Genomic DNA, 24,079 nt, shown 5'->3' with positions numbered 1-24,079 from the left:
CATTGTTACTTTGCCTCAACTTAACAAGAACCCTCCAACCACCCGTCCAGATCCCATCACTGTCTTTAGTTTTTGTCAACTCAGAAACCATTTCACAATGTCTTCTGAGCCAGATGACAACATCCTGGGGGGGCACAGACTCATTCCAGAACATGATGGTAACATTTGCTGTGTCAGGTTTGGAGATGGGAATAAAGATGAAATTCCTCCAACCCTCTTTGTCCCGCAAACCACTGAAACTGGCCCAGAACCTGTCTAAGTCAGACATGAGCTTAAAGCTGACATCATAACCTTGTCTGTCAGGGAGATTGATGACTGCCAGTATGTCTGCAGGAGCAAACCCCATCTGATGACACAGCAACTCCCTTACTACAAACCTCCTATCAGGGAGCTCCTCTCTGGAACCCCTATGCTTCAATCTGACCACATTCCTTCTCTTAAAGGCCTGACCAGTATAATTGTTACTGGTGGAAAAAGAAGGGGCCCCACGGCTCCAGGCATTCCGAGGAGGGACGTGACCAGATGGACCAGCATTCCCTTGTGGAGCAGGTGGTGGATCCACCAAAGGGGGGAAATCATGAGGGTTATTCTGAACTGACTCCTCCATCCCTACATTCTCAGAGCCCTCAGACTGCTGATGACCCCATTCAGATATACCAGCATTGATGACATCAGGATTATTCACCACATCAATATTAGTGACATCATCACTGCACCTCATATCATCATCACTAGCAGCATCATTACTAGTTACCCCAGTGTTACTCCCCTCATGAACACCAGTCCCCCCAGCATGGCTCCCTCCATGAACACCAGTCCCCTCAGCATGGCTCCCACCAGGAGTACTAGTGTCAGCAGCACTGTTCTCACAATCCATGTGCTGGGAGTCCACCATGTCACTCCTCTGAGTCTCCTGTACTGTAAATGTCTGCTGGGTTATACTGATGTTCCCACCACCCTCCAGAGCTGGAAGTCCAGCAGGAGGATCTGCTCCAACCTCACTGTCCTCCAGAAGCTGCACAGTCTTCCCTTCAGGAGACACATGTGGTGGCTGCATGCGTTGGACCGGATCCCCAGAGTCTGACTCTGTATAAGACTCAATCCTTCCACTCAATCCCGCCTCAAATCGATCACGATTGTGGTACACCTCCGCCACTGGTCCCAGTTCTTCCAGAACAGTATCAATGTCCTTTGACACGCCGGCCAGTTCAATGCCCAGGGAGTTCAGTTTGCTGTCATATAAAAATTCCTTCTTGGGGTTGGCAGCTTTAAGTCTATAAACACATTCAATCTGCTTCTGGATCCTAGTCTTGTTTTTTCTCAGGGACGCCATTCTTTTTACAAGGAAAGGAATTTTGTCAGCCAGGTGCAGCGCAGGTTCAGACTTTAACACTTTCTGCTTCGCGGCTGCAGGACGCTTGAAATCCTGATCCACCTTCCCATTACCAGAGCTGGTCTGAGGGTCTCTGCTGGGTGTAGATGGTTTCACTGGGGCAGATTGTGGAAAATTATTACCACCCTCCTCTTTATTCTGCTGCAGCTTAGAGCGCGATGAACGTCTCTGGCCGCTGCCCACCATTACACACTGTTGTAAGTTCTCTTTAATGGTTTTCTGTTCTAAGGAAGTTCTGGTGTATTTGCGAGGAGTACTGGGAGAAACCGATGTCTCTGCTCCACTCTGAGCTCTATGAGCTGCACTCTGCTGAGCTTGCTGTGGTTGTAATGGCTGACTGGATTGGATCACGCTTCCAGAACTTGGACTGTACTGGGTGGTATTAGTAAGTTGCTGGACTGAATGAGCCCCACTCTGCGGGGTTTGCATTGACTGTAATGACTGGCTGGATTGAGTTGCACTTCCAGAGTCTGGACTGTGCTGAGCGATAATAACAGGTCTCTGAGCAGACTGAGCTGCACTGTGCTGGGCTTGCAATGGCTGGCTGGATTGGATCACGCTTCCAGAACTTGGACTGTACTGGGTGGTATTAGTATGTTCCTGGACTGAATGAGCCCCACTCTGCGGGGTCCTTTGAGTTGCACTTCCAGAGTCTGGACTGTGCTGAGTGATAATAACATGTCTCTGAACAGACTGAGCTGCACTGTGCTGGGCTTGCTGGGCCTGCAATGACTGGCTGGACTGAGAACTCTTTTGCTGAATAACATCTCCAGACTTCCTCTTATCAGTATTATGGGTACTTTTCATACAAACATTTCCATGTCTACTTACAGTCTCTGCAGATTGCTTCCCATTCCCAGAACTCTGTCCTCCGGCTTCACCACCAACCACAGCTTCACCTGACAGTCCTTGTGTAGGCCGGAAAGCCTGGGACTCTCCTGAGAGAGATCCCCGCCCAGGGGAGCCCAACCCTGGGCTTGTACCAGACATCAGAGGAGCTCAGCACCACACAGACTTCAGCTGCTCCACAAGCAGCCACACCCTCTGCACAATACTACTTCTCTTGTCCTGTATGCTGGGTGTAATTCTCAGTATCTGGTCTTATTCTGTATGTATGGACTCTGCACAGTACTACTTCTCTTGTTTGGTACGCCTTAAAGTAAATATGTCTTGGGAGAATTACATGATCTGCCTTTGCCGGGCTTCTTTTGAAAATGCAAGTTACTTGTTTATCATAGTAACCTTCTGCTTCTGTACTCTCCTGGTCACTACCTGTGCTGCACTCCTATCAGTTACATTGTTCCCAGCTAGCTATGTGTACTACACAACACCTCCCCTCTATGTCATTGTAATGGCACAGTGGTGTAGTGGGTAGCACTGTAGCCTAGCAGCAACAAGGGTCGCTGGTTCGAATCCCAACCATAACACTACCTGCCTGGAGTTTGCATGTTCTCCCTGTCCCTGTGTGGGTTTCCTCCCACACTCCAAAGACATGCTGGTAGGTAAATTGGCCCTACTATATGATATGAATGTGAGTTGGGGACCTTGAATTGTGGGCTCCTTGAGGGTAGGGTGCAATGTATGTGTGGAGCACTGTGTAAATTGAAGGCGCTATATGGGTACCTTAAATAATAATATAATAGATGAGCATCTTAATGTGACACAATGTACAAGGATAGGGACAATTGTAGACCCACACTCACTCAGGATGGACTGGTGTCTTTATTCAACCTTAGTAACTATGTAATACAGATAGGGAAGGTGTTCTGTAGTCCTTTTATATGGTGACAACACTGTCCCTTCATAGATACAGTACAGTGAGTGAGTGTCACCCCAGGACAGGAACTGTGTTACTGGAAAAAAATACGTGAATATATAACATTTTTGTTCTTGTGTTCAGATTGACTTTAATAGTAAATTAGAATATAGCTTGTGTTGGAATGATCTGGAGTTTTCCTCTGACTTGTGGTGCTTCGTGTGTTTCCAGGCGTTGCAGAGGCCGGAGCGGTAGCGGGTGCTGTGGTGGGCGTAATCTTGGCACTGCTCCTGATCGCAGCCATCGTCTTCTACTTCCTCTGCTACAGAAAGAAGAGAAAGGACGTTCCGAAGCCCGACTATCCTGGCAACGACATCAGGTTGGCAGGGAGGTCCGGATTCTTCATCCTGGGAGACAATTCCTTCTTTTATCAACACGGAAAAATCATTTGGCTTAGAATTTATAAGATAGAAAAAAACAACAGAGCTCCGGCCAGTTGGGTTCCGTCTTTCATTCCCACGCATGCTGTGGAAAATGAAATCTGGAGACGGACTGGCTGGAAACGGCCGCACTGTTCTTTGGTGCTGTTTTGGAATTATTTTTAGAATATTTGAAGGGACAATCCACCCAGAAGTGATGTGGAGTCTGATGAGCTGAGTCATATTACCTTCATAACTAATAGAAGCTTTAGTAGTGATGAGGTGCCATTGTTTTTAACTTTGCCTACCTTGAAAGTCCTGGATGTTCTCACCCACTTTGCAATATTCCTATTCTGTTTTTTGTTTTCTCTATAGTGTAAAAAACATCAATACTTCAATAAGGAGGGTGATAGGTGGGAGCTCTTTATACCAGGGGTCAGCAACCTTTTCCACATTTAAAGTTCTGTTTATAAAAAAAAAAAATCATTGTACGAATGTCACAAGCATTCGCCCCATCCTCACAAATGCTGTGACACATTTCACATCAACTGGCACTTAGTCATTATGATTAAGTGCCAGTTAGCGTAAAATTCATCAACACTAGCTCTTCATCACCCTGTGTTTTATTTGTATAGACAGTTTTTGTATTTTGAAATTAAAGTGTAACTAAACCCACAACAGTAAAATCAGTCTGTATATGCAGTAAAGCATGCTTGTTTTACCCACTGTGGAACCTAAGGGGTTAATCCTTTTCATTGTGTATAAAAGCTGTGTGATCCTGTCTCTATGATCCTCACCTTCTTCCACTGTCCCCTAACTATTTTCTGATAATTCAGAGCTCGGGGACAAGCTGCACATGCTCAGTTTGGTGTGTATTGCTAGAGTTTTTCTTTCTTCTTGGAAGAGTGCATGTGATCAGCACAGGGCCAATCAGCACTGTCTATACATGTCCAGACAGAGGGTCAGGGGAGAATGAAAACTCCTCCTACAAGCTTTACTAGGAACTGATAGAAGTCACAAGGCTGCTGATGAGAAAAGCATAGCTCCCAACTTTTTGAGGTGGGAACGAGGGACACCTATTAGTAAAAGTATGTAGGCATAGGACACCCCTTGCCACGCCCCCTTAAACGAGAATTATACAAAAAATTATTAGTTAAACCCACAAGTGCTTTTTTTTTACCACTACTATTCCTTTATATTGGCTTTTGGAATTTACAGATGCAGCAATTTAGAATTTGGATGAAATGTTTAGCTCTGGGAAACTCTTTTTGAAAGATAAAAAGTGCATTTTATTTACAACTATACAGACCAAAATGAGAGACAAATGAGGAAAAGGAAAGAGGGACAGATAGACTTTGTTCCAAATCAGAGACAGTCCCTCAAAATCAGGGACAGTTGGGAGCTATGGGAAAAGGTATTTAGCAGTTTATATTTACTAAAATAATTGCATTTCCATGTTCTGTGTACTGTGGGAAACCAGATATAGTGAATGCAGGGTCCTGGGTTTAGTAACACTTTAACTTTTGGATCTTTTGAACATTCGTATGTAGTCATCCAATCTTCGGGTCTGATACTGGACCGGCACCTGATCTTTTGGAGCTGAATGAATGTGGCAGACCTACCTGAAGCGGTGTATAATGTTTGTACTCCTGCCTGCATGCTGAGCTAAGGGCAGGTGGATTCCGGGAAGTAAATACCACATGAATCATCTGCCCTTACTCAAGATGGCCACGGCCAGAAATGCTAGGGGGGATATTTTTCAAAGTGATTTCTCAACAAAATAAAGCATGAAGACATGGATGGATGGGGGAGTTTGCTTTGAGTATAAAAAATGTATTTATTTGTGTTTTCAGTTTGTGGTGCTCAGATACAATTACAGTTCTACTTTAAGCCAAATATGCTCAGAATTTGTGAGGGCTGGGCGAATGTTTGTGACAGTCGTTCAACAATTTTTTTATAAATAGACCCCTAAAGGTTCTGTTGACAACTGGTATGAACAATAGTGTGTTTGTGTCTGAGTTTGATTTCAGTTTTTACCCTCATAATTGTACCACTAATGGCAAGTTTCAGTCCCTAATTATTGTATAATAATAAATGAGGTTAAATTGCCACTAGTAGTACAACTTTGAATGCAAGAATAGACTTACTGGTGCACTCACACACAATGTTCAGCCCCAATGCATTTACTTCAGACTTTAGATCAGCCCCAGTGCATGCACTTCAGATCTCATAGTAATCTCAGGCTAATACATTCCAGACCTCAGACCCCCCCCAATGCATGCACTTTAGATCTCAGATCAGCCCTAATATTTCAGACCTAGGATCAGCCCCAAAGCATGCGCTTCAGACTTCAGATCAGCCCCAAAGCATGCACTTCAGACTTCAGATCAGCCCCAAAGCATGCACTTCAGACCTCAGATCAGCCCCAACACATGCACTTCAGACCTCAGATCAGCCCCAACACATGCACTTCAGACCTCAGATCAGCCCCAACACATGCACTTCAGACCTCAGATCAGCCCCAACACATGCACTTCAGATCTCAGATCAGCCCCAACGCATGCACTTCAGACCTCAGATCAGCTCCAACGCATGCACTTCAGATCTCAGATCAGCCCCAACGCATGCACTTCAGATCTCAGATCAGCCCCAACGCATGCACTTCAGACCTCAGATCAGCCCCAACGCATGCACTTCAGATCTCAGATCAGCCCCAACGCATGCACTTCAGACCTCAGATCAGCCCCAACGCATGCACTTCAGACCTCAGATCAGCCCCAACGCATGCACTTCAGACCTTGGATCAGTCTCACCGCATGCACTTCAGACCTTGGATCAGCCCCAACGCATGCACTTCAGACCTTGGATCAGTCTCACCGTATGCATTTCAGACCTCAGATCTGCCCCAATGCATGCACTTCAAACTTTAGATCAGTGGTCTCCAAACTGCGGCCCGAGGGCCACATGTGGCCCTCTGCTTGCCTTTTTCCAGGCCCTTGGGGCACTATTCCTCCCACTGATATGAGACACTACTCTGCCACCTGACACTAACATTGGGGCACCATTTCTCCCACTAACACCAAAAATGGGGTACTATTCCTCCCCATGAAACCAATTATGGGGCACTATTCCTCCCCCAATACCAAATGTTTACTCCCACTGATGCCAAAAAAAACTTACACTCCCACTGTCCATAGTCCGGCCCTCCTAAAGTCTGAAGGACAATAAACTGGCCCTTTGTTTAGAATGTTTGAAGACCCCTGCTTTAGATCAACCCCATCGCCACCACCACAAAAGCAGATATGCTTATAAATCTGCAAAGCGATACAAACTAACCATTTCCACTGAAAGATTTTGGGGAATGTAGAAGGTGAGAGCGCCACAGCACTAGTACATGCAGCCCAGATGTTTAAGGGGCTCAAACCCCCCCCCTTCATCAGGGCTGGGAATAAAATAATGTGAATTTTCATAATATAATGTAAGCATAGAAAATAAAGAATAATATATATATTTCATATCTATACATTTTTTAAAGATATGTTCAAGTTTTCACAAAAATACACAGGAAAACACCCCCAAAAACAAAAACAACAAAATATAACACAAATGCAAAAAAAGAGAGAGAGAAAAAAAAACCCTTATGCCCTGTACACACGATCAGACATTGATCGGACATTCCGACAACAAAATCCATGGATTTTTTCTGACGGATGTTGGCTCAAACTTGTCTTGCATACACACGGTCACACAAAGTTGTTGGAAAATCCGATCGTTCTGAACGTGGTGACGTAAAACACGTACGTCGGGACTATAAACGGGGCAGTAACCAATAGCTTTTGTTTCTTAATTTATTCTGAGCATGCGTGGCACTTTGTGCGTCGGATTTGTGTACACACGATGGGAATTTCCGACAACGGATTTTGTTGTCGGAAAATTTTATAGCAAGCTCTCAAACTTTGTGTGTCGGAAATTCCTATGGAAAATATGTGAAGGAGCCTACACACGGTCGGAATTTCCGACAACAAGGTCCTATCACACATTTTCCATCGGAAAATCCGACCGTGTGTACGGGGCATTAGGGTCTCACAGGTCTCACAATTAGGAAATATAAAGACATATAGCTGTAAAATAATATTCAGGTAAGAGGACAACGCACTCCTGCACAAAACCATTAAGATTCATACAGCATAATAAACAGGTTTTAATAGTCTGGATCAGAAGAGGTCAGAGAGTGTGGACTGGAGAGCCACCTGCCCCACAGCTTATCAAACAATTTTTTTTTTTTTTTTCTCAATGTAAAAGTGAGAAAGAGAAACATTAATACGTTTAAGCCAGTGAGCTAATGTAGGTAGGTTCGATCCCTTCCAAGACAATAAAAATACCTTTTTAGCATAAAAAATACTGTATTTATTAATAAAGAATATTCCATAATATACCGTATTTATCGGTGTATAACGCGCACAGGTGTATAACGCGCACCCCAATTTTAGGAGGGAAGTTTAAGGAAAAGAAAACTTAAACTTTAAATAAAGAACTTCAAAGCAAAATTAGGGTCACAGCTCATCAGTGCACCCTGCTCAGTGCCCATCTGCAGCCTCTAAATTGCCCATCAATGCACCCTGCTATAAGCCCTTAAGAAGGGAGCATGTCTAGACCTCCGAAACGCGTTAGTATGTTAACAGATTTTTTACTTTAAAAAAAGGACAAATTTCTAAACATCCTATCTCCAGATCATTTAAATTTTGGCGCTCCTACACTTTGATTCAGCTTTAGATAAAGACAGAATGACCTTAGAAAAAATAACATTTCCTATTGGACACAATGGCTACATCAAAAGCGTGTACAGGCATAAAGCATTGTAAGATACGGTATATTCCATAACTGTCAGTAGAGCATTCCATAGACACAGCTGTGCCTTGAGCTCCCGTGGTGAAATATAAATGAAGATTATAACATTATTTAGAGACCGCCCTTGTTTTTTCTAAAAATACAGATGATCCAGAAATATATTTTTTTTATTTATGTAAATAGAAATAGATGGTTGTTTCTAATCTGTGTCAGATGGTCGTATTTATTGATGCTTCTTATTTTTCTTGCAGAGAGGACGCCATTTCTCCAATGGTAACAGAGGAGCAAAGAAGGTCGGTTGCTACCAGTCATTCTCGTGAATCTCGGGGAAGACACGATGACAACAGATTTATCTAACACACAAAAATATGCAGGGTTGGACTTTTATTTTATTTTTGAGGATACTCATAGAAACCAATCACCCCCCCCCCCACTACTTAACCTGTGCAGGAAAAATCTGAGCAGTGATTTGGTTACTGTCTACATTCCAGTATAAATCCTACTGAGCAGCGGATGGATGGAACGGGTCATGTTCAGGGCCGGACTGGGAATATAAACCAGCCCTGGAAAAAATGTAATACCAGCCCCATAGCATTAATATACCAGCCCAATATCATAACATCATTATTTTCTTGTTCATGAAAGGGAAAACTATGCATTTTAAAGCACATTTGAAGAGTGTATTATATATAGATAAACAGATATGAAAGCACATAGGGCTAGGGATATATATATATGAAAATTCCAGTTAAAAGTGGCAACAGTGGTCAATCATCAAGGAGGACCCCAGGAACTCTAGGAACATGGGGGGGGGGGCCGACTCTGGTGACCAGAGACCACCTTCCGCAGAAAGAATCCACTAAGGTAAGGGGGGGGTTACTGATATAAGGGGGAAACCTTTATATCAGTGTCCCTTTACATTTTTGTATTTACGCCCCCCTTACATCAGTGCCCCCCCTTAGACTGGCCTGGTGGCGCTGTCATTGACCTCCTCTCAGGTGCATCATGCAGGGCTCAGTCAGTCAGCTCCAGCTTGGTGGCTCTGGTTTTATCCCATAGTCTCCTCTCCACAGTCCACACATATCTGACTTCTCCCATGACCCCCATCCCGGTGGCACTGCCACTCTTGACTCCTCTCCAGACTCCCTCAGAGACTGCAGACATGATATAAGACAAGAGATGGTCAGAGACTGCAGACATGGTACAAGAGATCAATACAGCCTCACTGTGCTCATAATCGCAGCCTCACTGTGCCCATCAATGCAACCTCACTGTGCCCATAATCGCAGCCTTACTGTGCCCATCAATGCAGCCTCACTGTGCCCATCAATGCAACCTCACTGTGCCAATAATCGCAGCATCACTGTGCCCATCAATGTGGCCTCACTGTGCCCATATTCGCAGCCTCACTGTGCCCAAAGTCGCAGCCTCATTGTGCCATTAATGCAGCCTCAATGTGCCCATCAACGTGGCCTCACTGTGCCTATGAATGCAGACTCACCATAGCCTGCTCTTGATCACACACACAGCAGACATCTCCTGCTGTGTGTCACGGAGCTGGGTCTGTGTGTTGTCGGCGGCACTGTTACAAGGTCCCGCCCCCCCAGACCGGCTCGTGTGATAGGCGGAACACAGATTCAATCTACTATCACACCAGCCGGTCTAGGGGGGCGGGACCTTGTAACAGTGCCGCCGACAACACACAGACCCAGCTCCGTTACACACAGCGCTCCCGCTGTGTGTAACAAAGAAGAGGAGGAGGCGGGAGTGCTGCAGCCTGCAGCCTGCAGCCACAGATCAAAGCGGCCCCAGGGCGGGCGGTCTACCCGGAAATTTCCCGGTAGGCCAGTCCGGCCCTGGTCATGTTGACTTTATCTCCTCTGCTGGTGGTGCTGTTGCTAGTGTGAAAAAATGTTAAAGCAACAGTTGCTGCAGTTATACTTTTATTAAAAGAAGATACTACATGTATTTTTTAAAGCAACTTGTCTAGGTACCTGAGTTTGGCTATCCTCTTGCAGTCCCTTGTAAAGCCTCTTTCCATGCTTGCCTTCAGGCCTTCAGTTCCCATCGTCTGGAACTCCCTACCCCAATCTGTCTGACTATCTCCTACTAGTCCACTTTTAGACGATGCCTGAAAACCCTTCTCTTCAGAGAAGCCTATCTGGCCCCCACCTAACTAACAACTGTACATTTATTTTCTCCATCTGCCCATCCCTTACGGTTATTACCTTTTGTATTTCCTGACCCTCTCGCTTAGATTGTAAACTGTAACAAGCAGGGCCCTCTGATTCTTACTGTATTAAATTGAATTGTAAATTATATTGTAATTGTACTGTCTGCCCTCATGTTGTAAAGCACTGCGTAAACTGTTGACGCTATATAAATCATGTATAATAATAAGCAATATGTAGACAGAAAGTGGAAGAGACAGCACACTGAGAGTCAATCAAAAGGTACAGTGGAACCTTGGATTACAAGCATAATTTGTTTCTGGAGAATGCTTGTAATCCAAAGCACTCGCATATCAAAGCGAGTTTCCCCATAGAAGTCAATGGAAACAAAGATAATTCATTCCGCATTGACTTCTATTGCATGCAATACCGCATGTGGCCAGAGGTGGGGGGCACCAGAGAGCCTCGGAAATACTCAGGGACAGCTCGGCTGAACTCGGAAACCCTCGGAAAGGCTCGGAAACACTCAGGAAGGGAGTATTTACGAGTGATTTCAAGTATTTCCGAAAACGGCTCCGAACTGATCCAAGTGTCACCGGCGCCCCCACACCTCTGGCCAAATGCGGTACTGCACACAACATTAGCTTGAATTTTGCTCGTTTTGCGAGACAACACTCGCAAACCGAGTCAGGATTTTTTTTTAAAAGTTGCTTCTCTTTCAAAACGCTCATTAACTGCAAAACTCGTTAACCAAGGTTCCACTGTACTCTATACAAGGAACATGCTGGTAGGAGGCATGAGGAGAGCAGGGGGATGACCTTAGTGGTGAGCTGCTGTTCCTTCATATTCCAATCACAGGCTGGGGTGGGTGGATTTTATTAACAGTTTCATTTTTTCTCTGCCTTTATCACTCTGTAGGCAGCCTTGCCTTGCTTAGTACTGGTGTTCAGCTAATTATTCCATAGTGTGTCAGATTTTTAGCTACCATTCAGATACTGCCAATGATGCACCCACCATGGATATATACAGTATATATATATATATATATATATATATATATATATATATATATATAAGCACTTGTGAAATTGCTAAGAGTTTTACAGTCCTGTATTATTACAAAAATGCACTGCAGGAGGGAAAGATGTATGGGCCCCACCATACACAATCTTACCATACAATCTTTGGATTTACCAAAACTGTGTAGTATGAGGACTGACCTAAGCTAACCAGTCAGGTGTATTGAGCTTTTGGGCTTCTCATTGAATTATTTGCAGAACTCTGTTGAATGTAGTGGCTTTTTTCTAACCAGGTTGGTTGTGGGGGGACCTTGCTGTGTCAGTTGAGCAGTCAGCAAGAGGGCCTGCCTCCTGAATAAAGAAAGAGGTAGCAAGCACCTGTTAGAACACAATTGGTTGACCCCCAAAATACCAAAGTTTCCTAGTTCCAGTACTGAGGTATACAAGTCAGAGCCGGGACAAGGGGTGGGCAGGAGGGACAGTTGCCCTCCTGCGCAGTGAAGCAAAGGGGCAAAAAATGGATGCAGGGTGATTCCTCCCATTCTATGGCATGCATTACTAGTGGAGGAGGGGGGCGCAATTCTGCATCCTTGCCCTAAATGACCATGTCCCGGTCCTGATACAAGGTGTACAGCCTGTCAAACTATTATGCAGCAGGCCCTTGTACTCATTGTTCTCTCTCAGATGCTGTCAAGCCAACTTTTATAACCAGTCCAGACTACAGAGTTCTCTATTGTCAGCAATGAATAGAATGGTGTCCCAACACTAAGGTATGGGGTAACTTCTTGCAAGGGTGCCCTTTTTTTTGCACTATTTTATCAAACCCCCCCCCCCCCCCCCCCCGATAATAGCAAGTTAGGTGTGGAATTGTGAGCTTTGCTTGCCATTTCTACACTGGAAGATGGTGATAATGAACATGTAAAGCAAAGGTAAATAAAATAATTTTTTCGTAAATCTCCCCATGAGCAGGTTCCGGTCCTTCACTTTTCATAGAGTCAATGGGCTGAGTTTTGTCTTTGGTTGGCTTGGCTCTCTAAGCCAACCGAGTGAAGCAGTGCAAGAGTAACACAAATCTTAATTGAATCCAACTTTCATGCTAACTCATTTTAATGCCCAACCCCCGACATATACTAAATTACTTGGCCATAAGAACACTTTGTTTAGGAGTCACTTTCCAGGGGTCAGAAACACTGGCCAAGTGGCCCCTTAAGCCCCGTACACACAGGCCGAATGTCAAGAGGCAGCGGGCAGTTAAAAAAAAAAAAGGTCAGACATTTAGCCTGTGTGTATGTCGGTCTGTCCGACAGAAGTCGGCCATTCCTCCAGCTTCTGTCAGATGTGCATACTGTAAAATCAGAATCCAACCGACTCCTGATCAGTGCTCTCAGCCAATGGCAGAGAGCGCTGATTGGAGTGTTCTGGCTGGGGACACCGCCCCCCTGTCAGAACACAACAGCTCAGCAGGGGAGATCGATGAACTAACCTTCCATGGTTAATACAGCGGCTCCGACCAGAAAACTGTTATGTGTGCCAGGCTTTACAGGTATGCCTTGAACAAGGCCTTAAAGTAGAAGTAAACCCATCCATAAAACAGTTTCATTTCCAGCATGTGCCCGAAATGTAACACTCCCATTGGTTGTGCTCTCAATGAAATGGTCAAACCATCCAATGTCTGGTGTCATAATTGATCACATGTGGAGCATCATGGCAGTTGTAGATTAAACAGAGGCAAAGATGGCAGCTTCATTGGCTGAAAACGATAGGAGGGTTTACTTACACTTTAAGCGTTTATTGTCTAGCTTGCCCTTGAACCATGACGCTTGATATATGAATCGTTCCATGAACATATTTGCTTTGATTTTTAAGCATCAAATGCTGTAATGTATATTATTCCATTATGGCGCAAGCACAATATGGCTGAATGCATTGGATATAGGTGTTGATTTATTAAAGGCAAATAGCAGTTGCTCCAGAGCTTAGTAAATGAGGTAACACTTCACTTTGCAAAGAATACCCCCCAAAAAATACCTAAAAAAACCCAGCATTTTTGCTTGCACATGATTGGAGGATTGGACGTCAGCAGAGTTTCTGCTCATTTACTAAGGCTACTTTCACACTGACAGTGCCCACTGTTAGCGCTAAATCGCCACTCTTTTTAGCTGTGCTTTAGCACTGTTTTAGCAGCGCTTTTCAGCCGCTAGCAGAGCAGTTTTTACCCCCCAAAAAAGGGTTAAAAACTCCAGTTTTGTGGTGCTTTCAAAGCGCTTTTAAGGCGCTTTGGAAGGGCTGCCCATTCATTGCAGTGGGCAGGGCAATTTGGGAGCACTAAATTCAGCACTCCCAACCCAACCCAAAGACGCTGCTTGCAGGACTTTTCGGAACGTCCCGCATGCTCACCACCCGAGTGTGAAAAGTCACACTGCAATGAATAAGAGGCGATTTTCAGGTGCTTAGCAGAGGCTATTTCTAGCGGTAAAGCGCCTGAAAACAGTTCCAGTGTGAAAGGGGTGTAGGGTCTGGAGCAACTGCACTTTAAAAAGTGCACCGTATATTTGTCTTTAGCAAATCAACCCCATAGTGTCACTGTAGAATCACAATCAAGCCACATTTATGTATATATTGCTGTCTGCATCCTGATGGGGGGGGGGGGGGAATTTCCCTTCATTTCCTGTCCCAATGACACAACAGGAAGTTAGGAGAGCATTCCTCAGTGGGAACATAGACAGTAATAAAAACCTGAAACTTTTTAACCGTTCTGTACTCCGTCCATGATAGATAAAATGTTTTGGCTAGAGTTTCACTTTACCTTTAAGAATGAAAACTGCCATTTATTCTGCTTATATTTTGCCTTTTCCTCCTCGTCAACATGCTAATGAAATGTTTTCATTTTCATTATACACCTTAATTTAGACTCAGTGATGTCATTACTGGGTCTCTGAGCTTCTCTGTGCAATGCAGGCAGATTATGGCTGGTGGGAAGGGCCGGCATGGTGTTATACGTGCCTTCCTGAACACATGCTTCTGTACACCTTTTAGGAGCCTTCAGCCATGGTGCAAGCCGCGGGCTGGCTCAAAGAAGGAGTTATGCAAATATCAATTTCAATATGCCTCAATGGCTCAGTGTGAAGGAGTGGATGTTCCTAGACAGGTTGTAAAGCCCGCATGTGATGCTGAGCTTCCATGAGTGAAAGAATTGAAATCCAAAGGATGAAAGGGGTGGGCCAGGGAGGAAAGTGCTAGATGAGGTTGGACATCCTCCAACCAGGAAATGAGCTGACTTGCTGCAGCTTTTAATGCACATTGTGAGAAGCTCACAGTGTGCAGTGCAGAGTAAGTCCTTTCAGTACAGGAGAGGAGCCGGTACAACTGTGCAAGACTGAAGGGAAGGCTGGAGTATAGATTTAATAAAGACAAAGGCCACATTTGCAGCACTATGTAAAATTTATTTAAGAAATATTTAAATAAATACATACAGAAGAACAGAGGAGGAGAAATAACAATGTAAAGATATATTGGACACGTTTTTATAACAATCTTCTATATGCGCGTCATTTGGGTCTGACTTCTGTACTATTGTTTTCTTTTTTTAATAAATTAAAAATGTTCTTTCCCAGCTGTTGTCACTGTCGCCTAATTATTGATGGTAATTATTTATTGCACATTAATAGCCGTCATTGTTTTACAAAAGGAAAGATGGGATTGTAAAAATGACAGGTCCCCGAGCTGCGGAGGAACCACAAGTCCCAGCATGTTTGGTCCGCCTGGGGCTGCGGCTTTCTCCTCGGGGCTGCTCAAGCACCAGAATCATTGATACATTTACAGGTTATATAGAAGCACAAAACAGATCAAATCTCAGAAAAAATGAAAGCACGTAATTAGCCAGCAAAAGAAGTCTATGTCAGATGGGCGCCTCGGCCATTGCTGAAAAATCTCTAGGTTGTTTTTTGGTTACCCACCCAGAAAGCTAAAGTCTGAGTGGTCAACACGTCACCTTCTAAACTGATGCCATGGTTTTGTGGGTAGTGCAGAAATCATTGTGGACACCGGTGGGAAACCAATAAAATGGAAGGATCTTGCTATATAAGGTGTGGGCAGTGCTGCCATTGTGTAACCTTAGCTTGTCAATGTTACTCTAAATGGCATAAAGCTTTACAAATCAAAAACATCAAGTTCTTGTCAGTTTCTTAAATGCTCTTAGGGGCATCTGGAGTTGTTTTTTTTTTTTCTGCCTCTAAACGCCCCCGCATGATAGTCCACGCATACATAGTGGTTTAGAGGCAGGGGCATGTAAGAAAAAAAAAAAAACTGCCAGCACATCCAGGAGCAGCGGCCTTTTGACAGAAAAACAGCTTGATGCATATAAACGTGTCTAAACGCACATTTGTGCTTGAACGTTAATTCATTTCAATGGCCACAATAAATTATTAATATGGCCAATGAATTAAAGTGGAGTTCCACCCACATTTACAACTCTTCAGCATCCCTCGCTAAACTGTGCACTGTAAACGAATTAGATATTTTTTTTTCTCAGCACCTACTGTATATCTGCTGTATTCATTTTTCACTTCCTCCTCCCTGGCCGTGGCCCATCGCATCATTTCCTGTTTGCAATGCCTTCTGGGAAGGGGCGGCAACTTCCTCTGGCACTGCCGTTGCTAAGGAAACCTGACCTGAAACCTATTACACTGCTTGTGCTGCACTGAGCATGTGCGAGATCTGCAAGGATGAGATACAGGAAGAAATACAGTCTGGCTTCAGATGCCCACACTTAAGATGGCCACGGCCTGCTGTAAGTTTATAAAATAACAAACTACTGCTAAAAACTAACAAAACAGACCTTAGTTTACAGACTAACTTTACTAGAATACATTAAGCTTGTGTATTATAGGGGTATTGTTATTTAAAAAGTATAATTTCGGCCAGAACACCACTTTAAATAATACCCAAGCGCTTCACATGCCTAAACATGTTACATGCATTTACAAGCATCAAGCTTTTTTTTCTGCCAAAACGCTCCTTCCAAGAAGAAAGGCATTAAGGCCTGATTCACACCTATGCATTTTTTAGTGCGTTTTCAGTTTTGCAGAAACACACTACAGTCCATTTAACATGGTTTCCTATGGATGTAGTTCACATCTGTGCATTTTATGGAAAGGGCCAGGGACTTTTTTTCTGGTTTTTGGTTCCATAGACTTCAATTATTTAAAGATGTATATTGAACAAAACGCAAAATGCACCTGCAATATGCAAACTGCAAATCAAGCAGAATGAACTGCACTCCTGTGACCCACAGAAGAAGTACATAAAAAGAGCTTTGGCTTTACTTCTCCTTTAAATGTAACTGTTAACTTGCACAGTGGCTAAGTGGTTAGCCCTTCCACCTAGCAGCACTAAGGTTGTCGGTTCAAATCCCAACCACGGAGCTACCTGCATGGGTTTCCCCCCACGTCACAGGTCTCAGATGATTGCCCGGCCAGACACAGCGCAGCTTGCGCATGTGTAGTGCATGCCTGGCTGTGAAACCACAGCTAAACGCCCACAGTGACAATTCCGGCGCCACAGAGAGGAGGGGAGGACAAACAGCGCTTCGTTTGCCCACATCGCTGGACCCTGGGACAGATAAGTGTCCGAGGAAAAAAGAGGATCCTGGATGGCCGCACACCATAGAAGGCATCTAAGTGTCTGATTTATTAAAAGTCAGCAGCTGCAGTATTTGTAGCTGCTGATTTTTATTTTTTTTCTTTAAGCGGAACTCCGCTTTAAGTGTGAACCCAGCCTGAGGGCAGGGACTGATGTGAAAGTGCAATATAAATAAATATATATATATATATATATATATATATATATATATATATGTGTGTGTAAAAGTGCTGCGTAAATTGAAGGCGCTATATAAGTACCCGTGAAAATAACTTTTAACAAGCTGTTAGCAGGTATTTAGCAAGTTGCAAAATGTGTTAAAGCCTTCAAAGGGCCAGCTTAAAGCAACAGCAGCCAACACTGGCAAAACATTTGCATTCCATACACAAAGGCTGGAACTGAAAAACGCACATTAAAGGCTAAAGCCTCGTACACACGATCGGATTTTCCGCAGACAAAACGTCAGACTTTTGTCCGAAGGGCATTGGCCAGGAACTTGTCTTGCATACAAACGGCAAGGAATTGTCGGCCAACAAACACGAACATAGTGATGTACTACGTGGCTTTTCAGCTCTTTAGCGCCACCCTTTGGGCACCTTCTGCTAATCTCGTGTTTGGTGAGCATTGATTCCGAGCATGCATGTTTGTACTTTGAGCTTTTGTGTGACGGACTTGTGTACACATGCTAGGAAAATCCGACAACAGACCGTTGTCCGTGGAAAATTTAGAATCCTGCCATCCAACATTTGTCGGTTGGAAAGTTTGACAACAATTGTCTGATGGAGCATACAAACGGTCGGATTTTTGGCCAACAGTCTGTCATCACACAATTCCCGGCGGAAAATCTGACCGTGTGTACGAGGCTTAACTCCACCTTTTTTGACCAGGCTACATGATACACACATATTTAGGGTGTAGCATGTTACACACATATTTAGGGTGTAGCATGTTACACACATATTTAGGGTGTAGCATGGAGCAGCAAGGAGCGGCAGATGGACTTGTGATTCTCAATGGAACACGAGTACCGGTTGAATCCCGGCTGGTTCAGTGCGGACCGGCCAAGATTGATCCATCTATGGGCAGACTGGTTGTGCTGAAATCGATCCATCGATTGACTTCAATATAAACAGCCTGTCAGATGTTTTTCATGTGATCGCTGCCGGTGGCTATAGCACTTTGCAGCTGAGGAATTTTTAACTCGTGCTGCAGAGTTGGACAAGCAGCACTACATGTCAAACCCGTCCAATGAGATCAATGGGGACACAACGCAACTGCAAGCCAAACGGCATTAAATAGTTATAACAAAAAACTTTCAATAGCAAAACTAGCAGGCCAAAAAAAGCAAATAGGAGAAGCTCATTGCTATGCTTTGGATATACTTTAAATTACTGACAGGTTCACTTTAAAGGAAAAATATACTGAAATAATTATGGTGGATGCCATTTCCTACTCCTTCCTTAAATGGCTGTATCTGATCTGATTACCTCCACGATGGAACAAGCATGTAGCCAGTGAGATGACAGTCAGAACTTGTGATTAATGTAACAGCCAGGCAAGTAGTATTTTTAGGAAACGAGTTCAGCAATGGAAGCCTATGTATTTTCTCAGTGCAGGTGTAGATGAACTTGATACATAAATGTGTTTTCCCCTTGTGGGAAAATGGCTGGAATGTTTAGCCGTGAGCCGGTGACCACACAAATATTTCCTCGGCACGCCCCAATGATATTTTTAGAAGAACCAGAGGTGCCCATCTGACATTTCAGTATAGCCAATCCCAATTTTTCTATTGCAGCAATAATGGTGGGAATTTATAAACGCTCGCTTTCTGGCAGAAGAAGCATGCAAACACAGACTTATTAAAGTGTCACAAATCAGAAGTGATGCAGCAAGCACGGGGAGAAAAAGTGTGTCACAAGTTACAGAGAAAAAAAAACATCCTAACTATTCTTTCACTGAACGTTAACAAAAACGAAAAAAAATTAAAATAATTCAAGGCGCAAAGAAAGTGACCACAGGAAGAGATGCAGGGGAACAAAGGAGCACACATAATCTTCCAGTGGCTGCACAGGGGCAATCATTCCTGCAGGGGGCGTACTGGAGGACATCTGTAAGCCGGAGATGCTTTCTTCTCGCAGCAATAGTGGTTCTTGCCGGTGGGCCAAGTCATGTGAGTGCAACATTGCCTAAAAAAAAAAAAAAAAAAAAAGAGAGAACAATTCATTATGTAAATCATTAAGGCTGGGTTCGCACCTATATCTAACCCAATGCGTTTTCTGTTACAATCTATGGAAACACGTAAAAACGATTGCCAATGCTTCTCAATGTGTAGTAATGTGTGTAGTCAGGTGCTTTTATCGTGTATTGCAGTGTACCTTGTATTGGATGTCAACACGCATCATAATGCACACAGCATGTATTGACATGGGTCACCTTGCATTTACATGTGGCATGATGCCCACGTTTGTTAGGCGCATCCTAATGTAGACATTTTTGATGCATTTTTCTGCATCAATCAATTTTCAATGGAAAACAGATCGAGCAAAAACGCACAGGTGTGAATTCAGCCAATAATCCTACATATGCATTAACAAGTTAGACTGGATTTACACCCATGTGTTTATCCTAATCCATGAAAGCGCTTCAAAACACTTGTATATGCACTTTGGTGCGCATTAATGTTTATTGTCAGGCGCAAAACAAGTTGCAATGCATTTTTTACTGGATGTCAACAGGTGTCATAAAACACTTCAACGCCATGATGTATTGTATACGTATAATGTTGTCAATATGTGTCATGAGGCATCCACACGAGCCACAAAGTGCATTGAGGCATGTCTTAATGCATGCATTGGGATGGGTTTCCATGTGAGTTCAGCCTTAAAGTAGAACTATAGGCAAAACTTTTTTTAATTTTAGATTTAGAGCAATAACCCCTGTCATATTTTCCTTCACTTCCTGTTCCGTAGCAACACAATCCCTTAAAATTAAAGTGGTTGTAAAGGCACGAGATTTTTTACCTTCATGCATTATGCATGAAGGTAAAAAAACCTTCTGTGTGCAGCAGCCCCCCAGTCCCCCTAATGCTTACCTGAGCCCCCTCTCGATCCAGTGATGTCCACAAGAACCTTGTCTCTCCTGAGACTCACACTTCTGATTGGCTTTTGGCAGCCAATGGCTGTCAATCACAGCCAGTGAGCCAATCAGGAGACGGACGGGGCGGGGCCGAATCGCGGCTCCATGTGTAAGCCTAGGTTCATACTGACAACAGCGGGAATGAAATCGTGAGAGTTCAGCTAAACTTGCACAATTTCATTCCCTCATGTCAGTCCCGACTTTGGGGGTGATTTTAGAGACATCTGTGCGGGTTTCTGAACAGATGTCTATTTAAATTGCACCCCAAAGTCACCAAAAGTAGTACAGAAACTACTTTTAGGAATCGATGCGGGGCCGCAAATGTGGCATTGCACCGATTCAGGTGGTGCCATTGTCAGCAATAGCCGTTGATTTGGCACGCAATTTGACATGTCAATGTGAACCAGGGCTGAATGGATAAACAGAGCTGCGGGACGGGAGGGCGCCTGCTTGGGTGCTCCCAGAGCAAGCTGTTTGGTCATTGCTGACACAAAACAACACACTGATCTGCCCTGGAAGCAGAGCTGAGACAGGAGGGAGTAGAGCGGGGATTTTAAATCCAACCCGGACACGCAGGGGCAGCTGATAAGGCAGTACTAGAAATGATCCTGTTGTACTGGGCACAGGCCTCGTCAGCTAAATAAGGGGGCCCAGGGCAGCTTTATTGATCATTTCTGCCTAAACGAATAAATGGGTTTTATTAGACCACACCCTTGCTCCTACTTGCTTACCAGAGCTTAAATTACATTTCCCTGGGCCCCATCAGGTCAACAGTGGGGCCCAGAAGGTAGGAACCAAAGAGGGACTTTTTTTTCATTTTTGGGGCATAGGCGGATAAAGTCAGTGCCGCTGTTCCACTGGACCCTGGGGGGGAGGGGGTGTAGGTTGGGCTGGGGGGCCCCTATCAGGAAGGCTGTATGGGGCCCCATGATTTCTAACAGCAGCCCTGCCCGGGGGGGGGAGTGTGCGGTGTTCGTTCACTTTTTGGTTTTTGTGAAATGGTGAACTTACACACTTTTTAATGTTTTTTCTAAAGTAATTTTCTATCATTTTACATCTGCAATTTTTTATTCAAATAATCCCTGGTGACCCTGCCAGGTACTTCTTGTTATCAATGACAACTCTCTGTTCCTGTCTTCAAGTTGTGCTCCTTTGTTGTCATCCCGTCACAAGGCATTCCAATGAAAATTACCCCACAAGGCAGTTAGGTGACATAGGATTAACTGCCATTTAACTAACCATACCACCAACCACCATACACTAACCTACGTATGGCTGCCATATACAAGCAGATGGAATGTGCCAGTGTCTGCTAATAGAAAAACTCACCCAAGCTCTACCGCTATATAGTATAGTTGGTGTGTAGAGTAGTCGGTGCTCTGGCTAATTAAGCTCACAAAAGATCCATAGATAGTACAGGCCGGCAACTCGACAGCTTCTCCATAGAAAATATTCATTTGAGCATTACAGCAATAACATCATCCAAAAATGCTGACGCGTTTCGGCCTTAAGGCTAATAGCCTCCCCCAACAAATTATAATTACCAATCTGTGATCCTTTCAATATCATGGTCCCAGATGCCAGGGCACTGTACCCTTCCCTCAAGGTCCACATATCATGCGCCCACTTTTCAGTTAGGTGCATCCAGTTGAAATACTAGTGTGTGGCAATAAATTTATGCAAGTAATATATTCTTACACAAATATATGATCACAGTGCAAAAACAAAAAAACAAACATATATTAATGCATAAATTGTGAAAAATGCTGGGATCCTGGACATGGCCCTGCACAAAGAAACAATGGGACAGTGGGCCAAGATGCAGGACTGTCCCAGCAAATCCGGGACACCTGGCAACTATGTCCTTTACTGCCTCCCCACCCCATCGGAGACATCGCTCTATTTATCTAAGCAAAGATCATAGGAATAAGTGCAGGACAGGTGGTTATAAACCACTGATGGTTGATTCATGAGGGAGTCTCAACTGCAGCCCCAAGGAGCCCTTCATAATATTCAGTCTATGTATTGCTCCAGAAGACTGTTATATTCAGCATATGTATTACAGGAGATGGCTGGTGACTGGAGGCAGGTTAACAATCTTTATAAATCAATGTTTTCGCTCATGACTGCAGGGTTCAATGGCCAAGTGCCAAAGGGCAGCCTAACGTTGGGCCCCAGGTGTATAAACCCTCTTCTTCTGCAGGTCCTGCTTTGTTACAACCCACCTAATTGTAGACCTGTTGCTCTGCATTGCGTGGGCACAGCTCAGCTTTGATTCTTATACAGAAGTAATGCAGTGCCGGCGCTGAGACAAACACCCAGTACAGGAATGGTGCTGTGGGGCCGATTATCTCTCTACGGTATTCAATGCCGTTACTACGCTCCACAGACTGGCTACCTGCTTGGAAACGAGCAATTAAAACAGCGTTGCTAAGGAAGAACCTAATTTTGGCAATGGAGTTTCCAACCACTGGGGAGACACAGAATTTCCTTGATAATTAATGACCTCATTAGAATCTGCACAAAACTGGGACGTTGGAGCCCACAGAGGAAAGGAGACGTTTTAATTGATGACATGGGCATTTAAAGAGAGATTATGACGCGGCTAAATTTAGAAGCGATGGTTACATTATCCATTCGGTAATACGCTGTCGCTGATTTCACCACTGGGACTGGGAATTGGTTCTACCTGAACTTTTTAAATGGAGTCTAACACAAACTTAGCTCACAGCGTTCACAAACATGCAAATGGGAAGATAGAGGATGAAGATGTAACTGGTGATTTACTTGTCACCTCTCCTTCCTGCACAGATATTCAATGGGGGCCTATCCGGACAAAAATATGACTTGCTAAAATCAAAGCTCTGACCTGTAATTCTTGTCCCTACTTCACTACTCACAGTGAACTTAGTATCTGCATAGATGGCAGCTGTACCGGATTTGCTGGGACAGTCCCGGATTTGCTTGGACAATCCTGGATTTGCTGGGACAGTCCCGCATCTCAGTTCTCTGCCTCAATGATGCTGTGTCCCCAGATCACAGCAGCACCCTGTCAACATCAACATCACTCATGAGCAGTAAATTAAAAAAGTATAAACTGAGGGTATCGAGATTGCAAGTGTTCACGGATTATTATGGGCGGAACCATCTAGAAAGTTGATGTGATATTTGCAGGAGATGGGTGTGTTATGTGTGGGCAGCTGGCTGGCATGAGATAGGACCACCCAGAAAAGTGGGCATGGTTTGGTCAGGACTGCCTGAAAGGTATGCAGATCAATTATGGGCCATGGACAGGGATTACAGTGTCCTGAGCACTGGGACTAATATGTTGGTAAGCACACATCAGATATAGGTTCATATAAGTACATGCACACTAAGTAATTTGTCAGTATAACGCATCCAGGTATTTATTACCTCTAACAGAGACCACGGTAGTCACCTTGACAATGCCTTCATCTGTTTTTTCCTCCAGAAGGATCAAGCCATTTTTCTTCAGGTATCATCCAAGGTCACGACCTACTTTCTGGACCAAGATACTGGCTCAGAGAAGACACAATCATATAAGTCCTGGTGCCTAAGCAGCTCTTGACTGTGTTGACAAATGTCGAACACAGATCAGCCCCTGCTGCAGCCTCTTACTACAACGTCTGATCATTAAGCAGCAACTGCACAAGTGCCAGACTTTATATAATTGTGTT

At 44.1% G+C, this 24,079-nt stretch overlaps 2 protein-coding genes across 3 annotated transcripts in view; one reads left to right on the top strand and one right to left on the bottom strand.

Annotated features, from left to right (window-relative positions):
- The window catches only part of VSIG2 (V-set and immunoglobulin domain containing 2), a 54,053-nt gene extending 44,018 nt beyond the window's left edge, over positions 1-10,035 (top strand). The window contains exons 6-7 of one of the 2 annotated variants that reach the window (XM_073603222.1): positions 3,381-3,540; positions 8,668-10,035. In XM_073603222.1, the coding sequence (XP_073459323.1) occupies positions 3,381-3,540; positions 8,668-8,773 (266 nt within the window). In that variant the 3' untranslated portion in view covers positions 8,774-10,035. The remainder of the gene's footprint in view (positions 1-3,380; positions 3,541-8,667) is intronic. The other variant, XM_073603223.1, reaches the window with a different exon arrangement.
- Positions 10,036-15,028: 4,993 nt separating this feature from the next.
- Positions 15,029-24,079, bottom strand: part of SPA17 (sperm autoantigenic protein 17) — a 143,674-nt gene continuing 134,623 nt past the window's right edge. The window contains exon 8 of the mRNA XM_073603221.1: positions 15,029-19,432. The gene's annotated coding sequence lies outside the window, so the exon portion shown is untranslated. The remainder of the gene's footprint in view (positions 19,433-24,079) is intronic.

Source organism: Aquarana catesbeiana, linkage group LG10 (genome assembly GCF_042186555.1).
Source record: "Aquarana catesbeiana isolate 2022-GZ linkage group LG10, ASM4218655v1, whole genome shotgun sequence".
NCBI classification, from domain to species: domain Eukaryota; kingdom Metazoa; phylum Chordata; class Amphibia; order Anura; family Ranidae; genus Aquarana; species Aquarana catesbeiana.
Note: the sequence above shows the minus strand (reverse complement) of the source record. Positions and strands in the feature narration are given on the sequence as shown.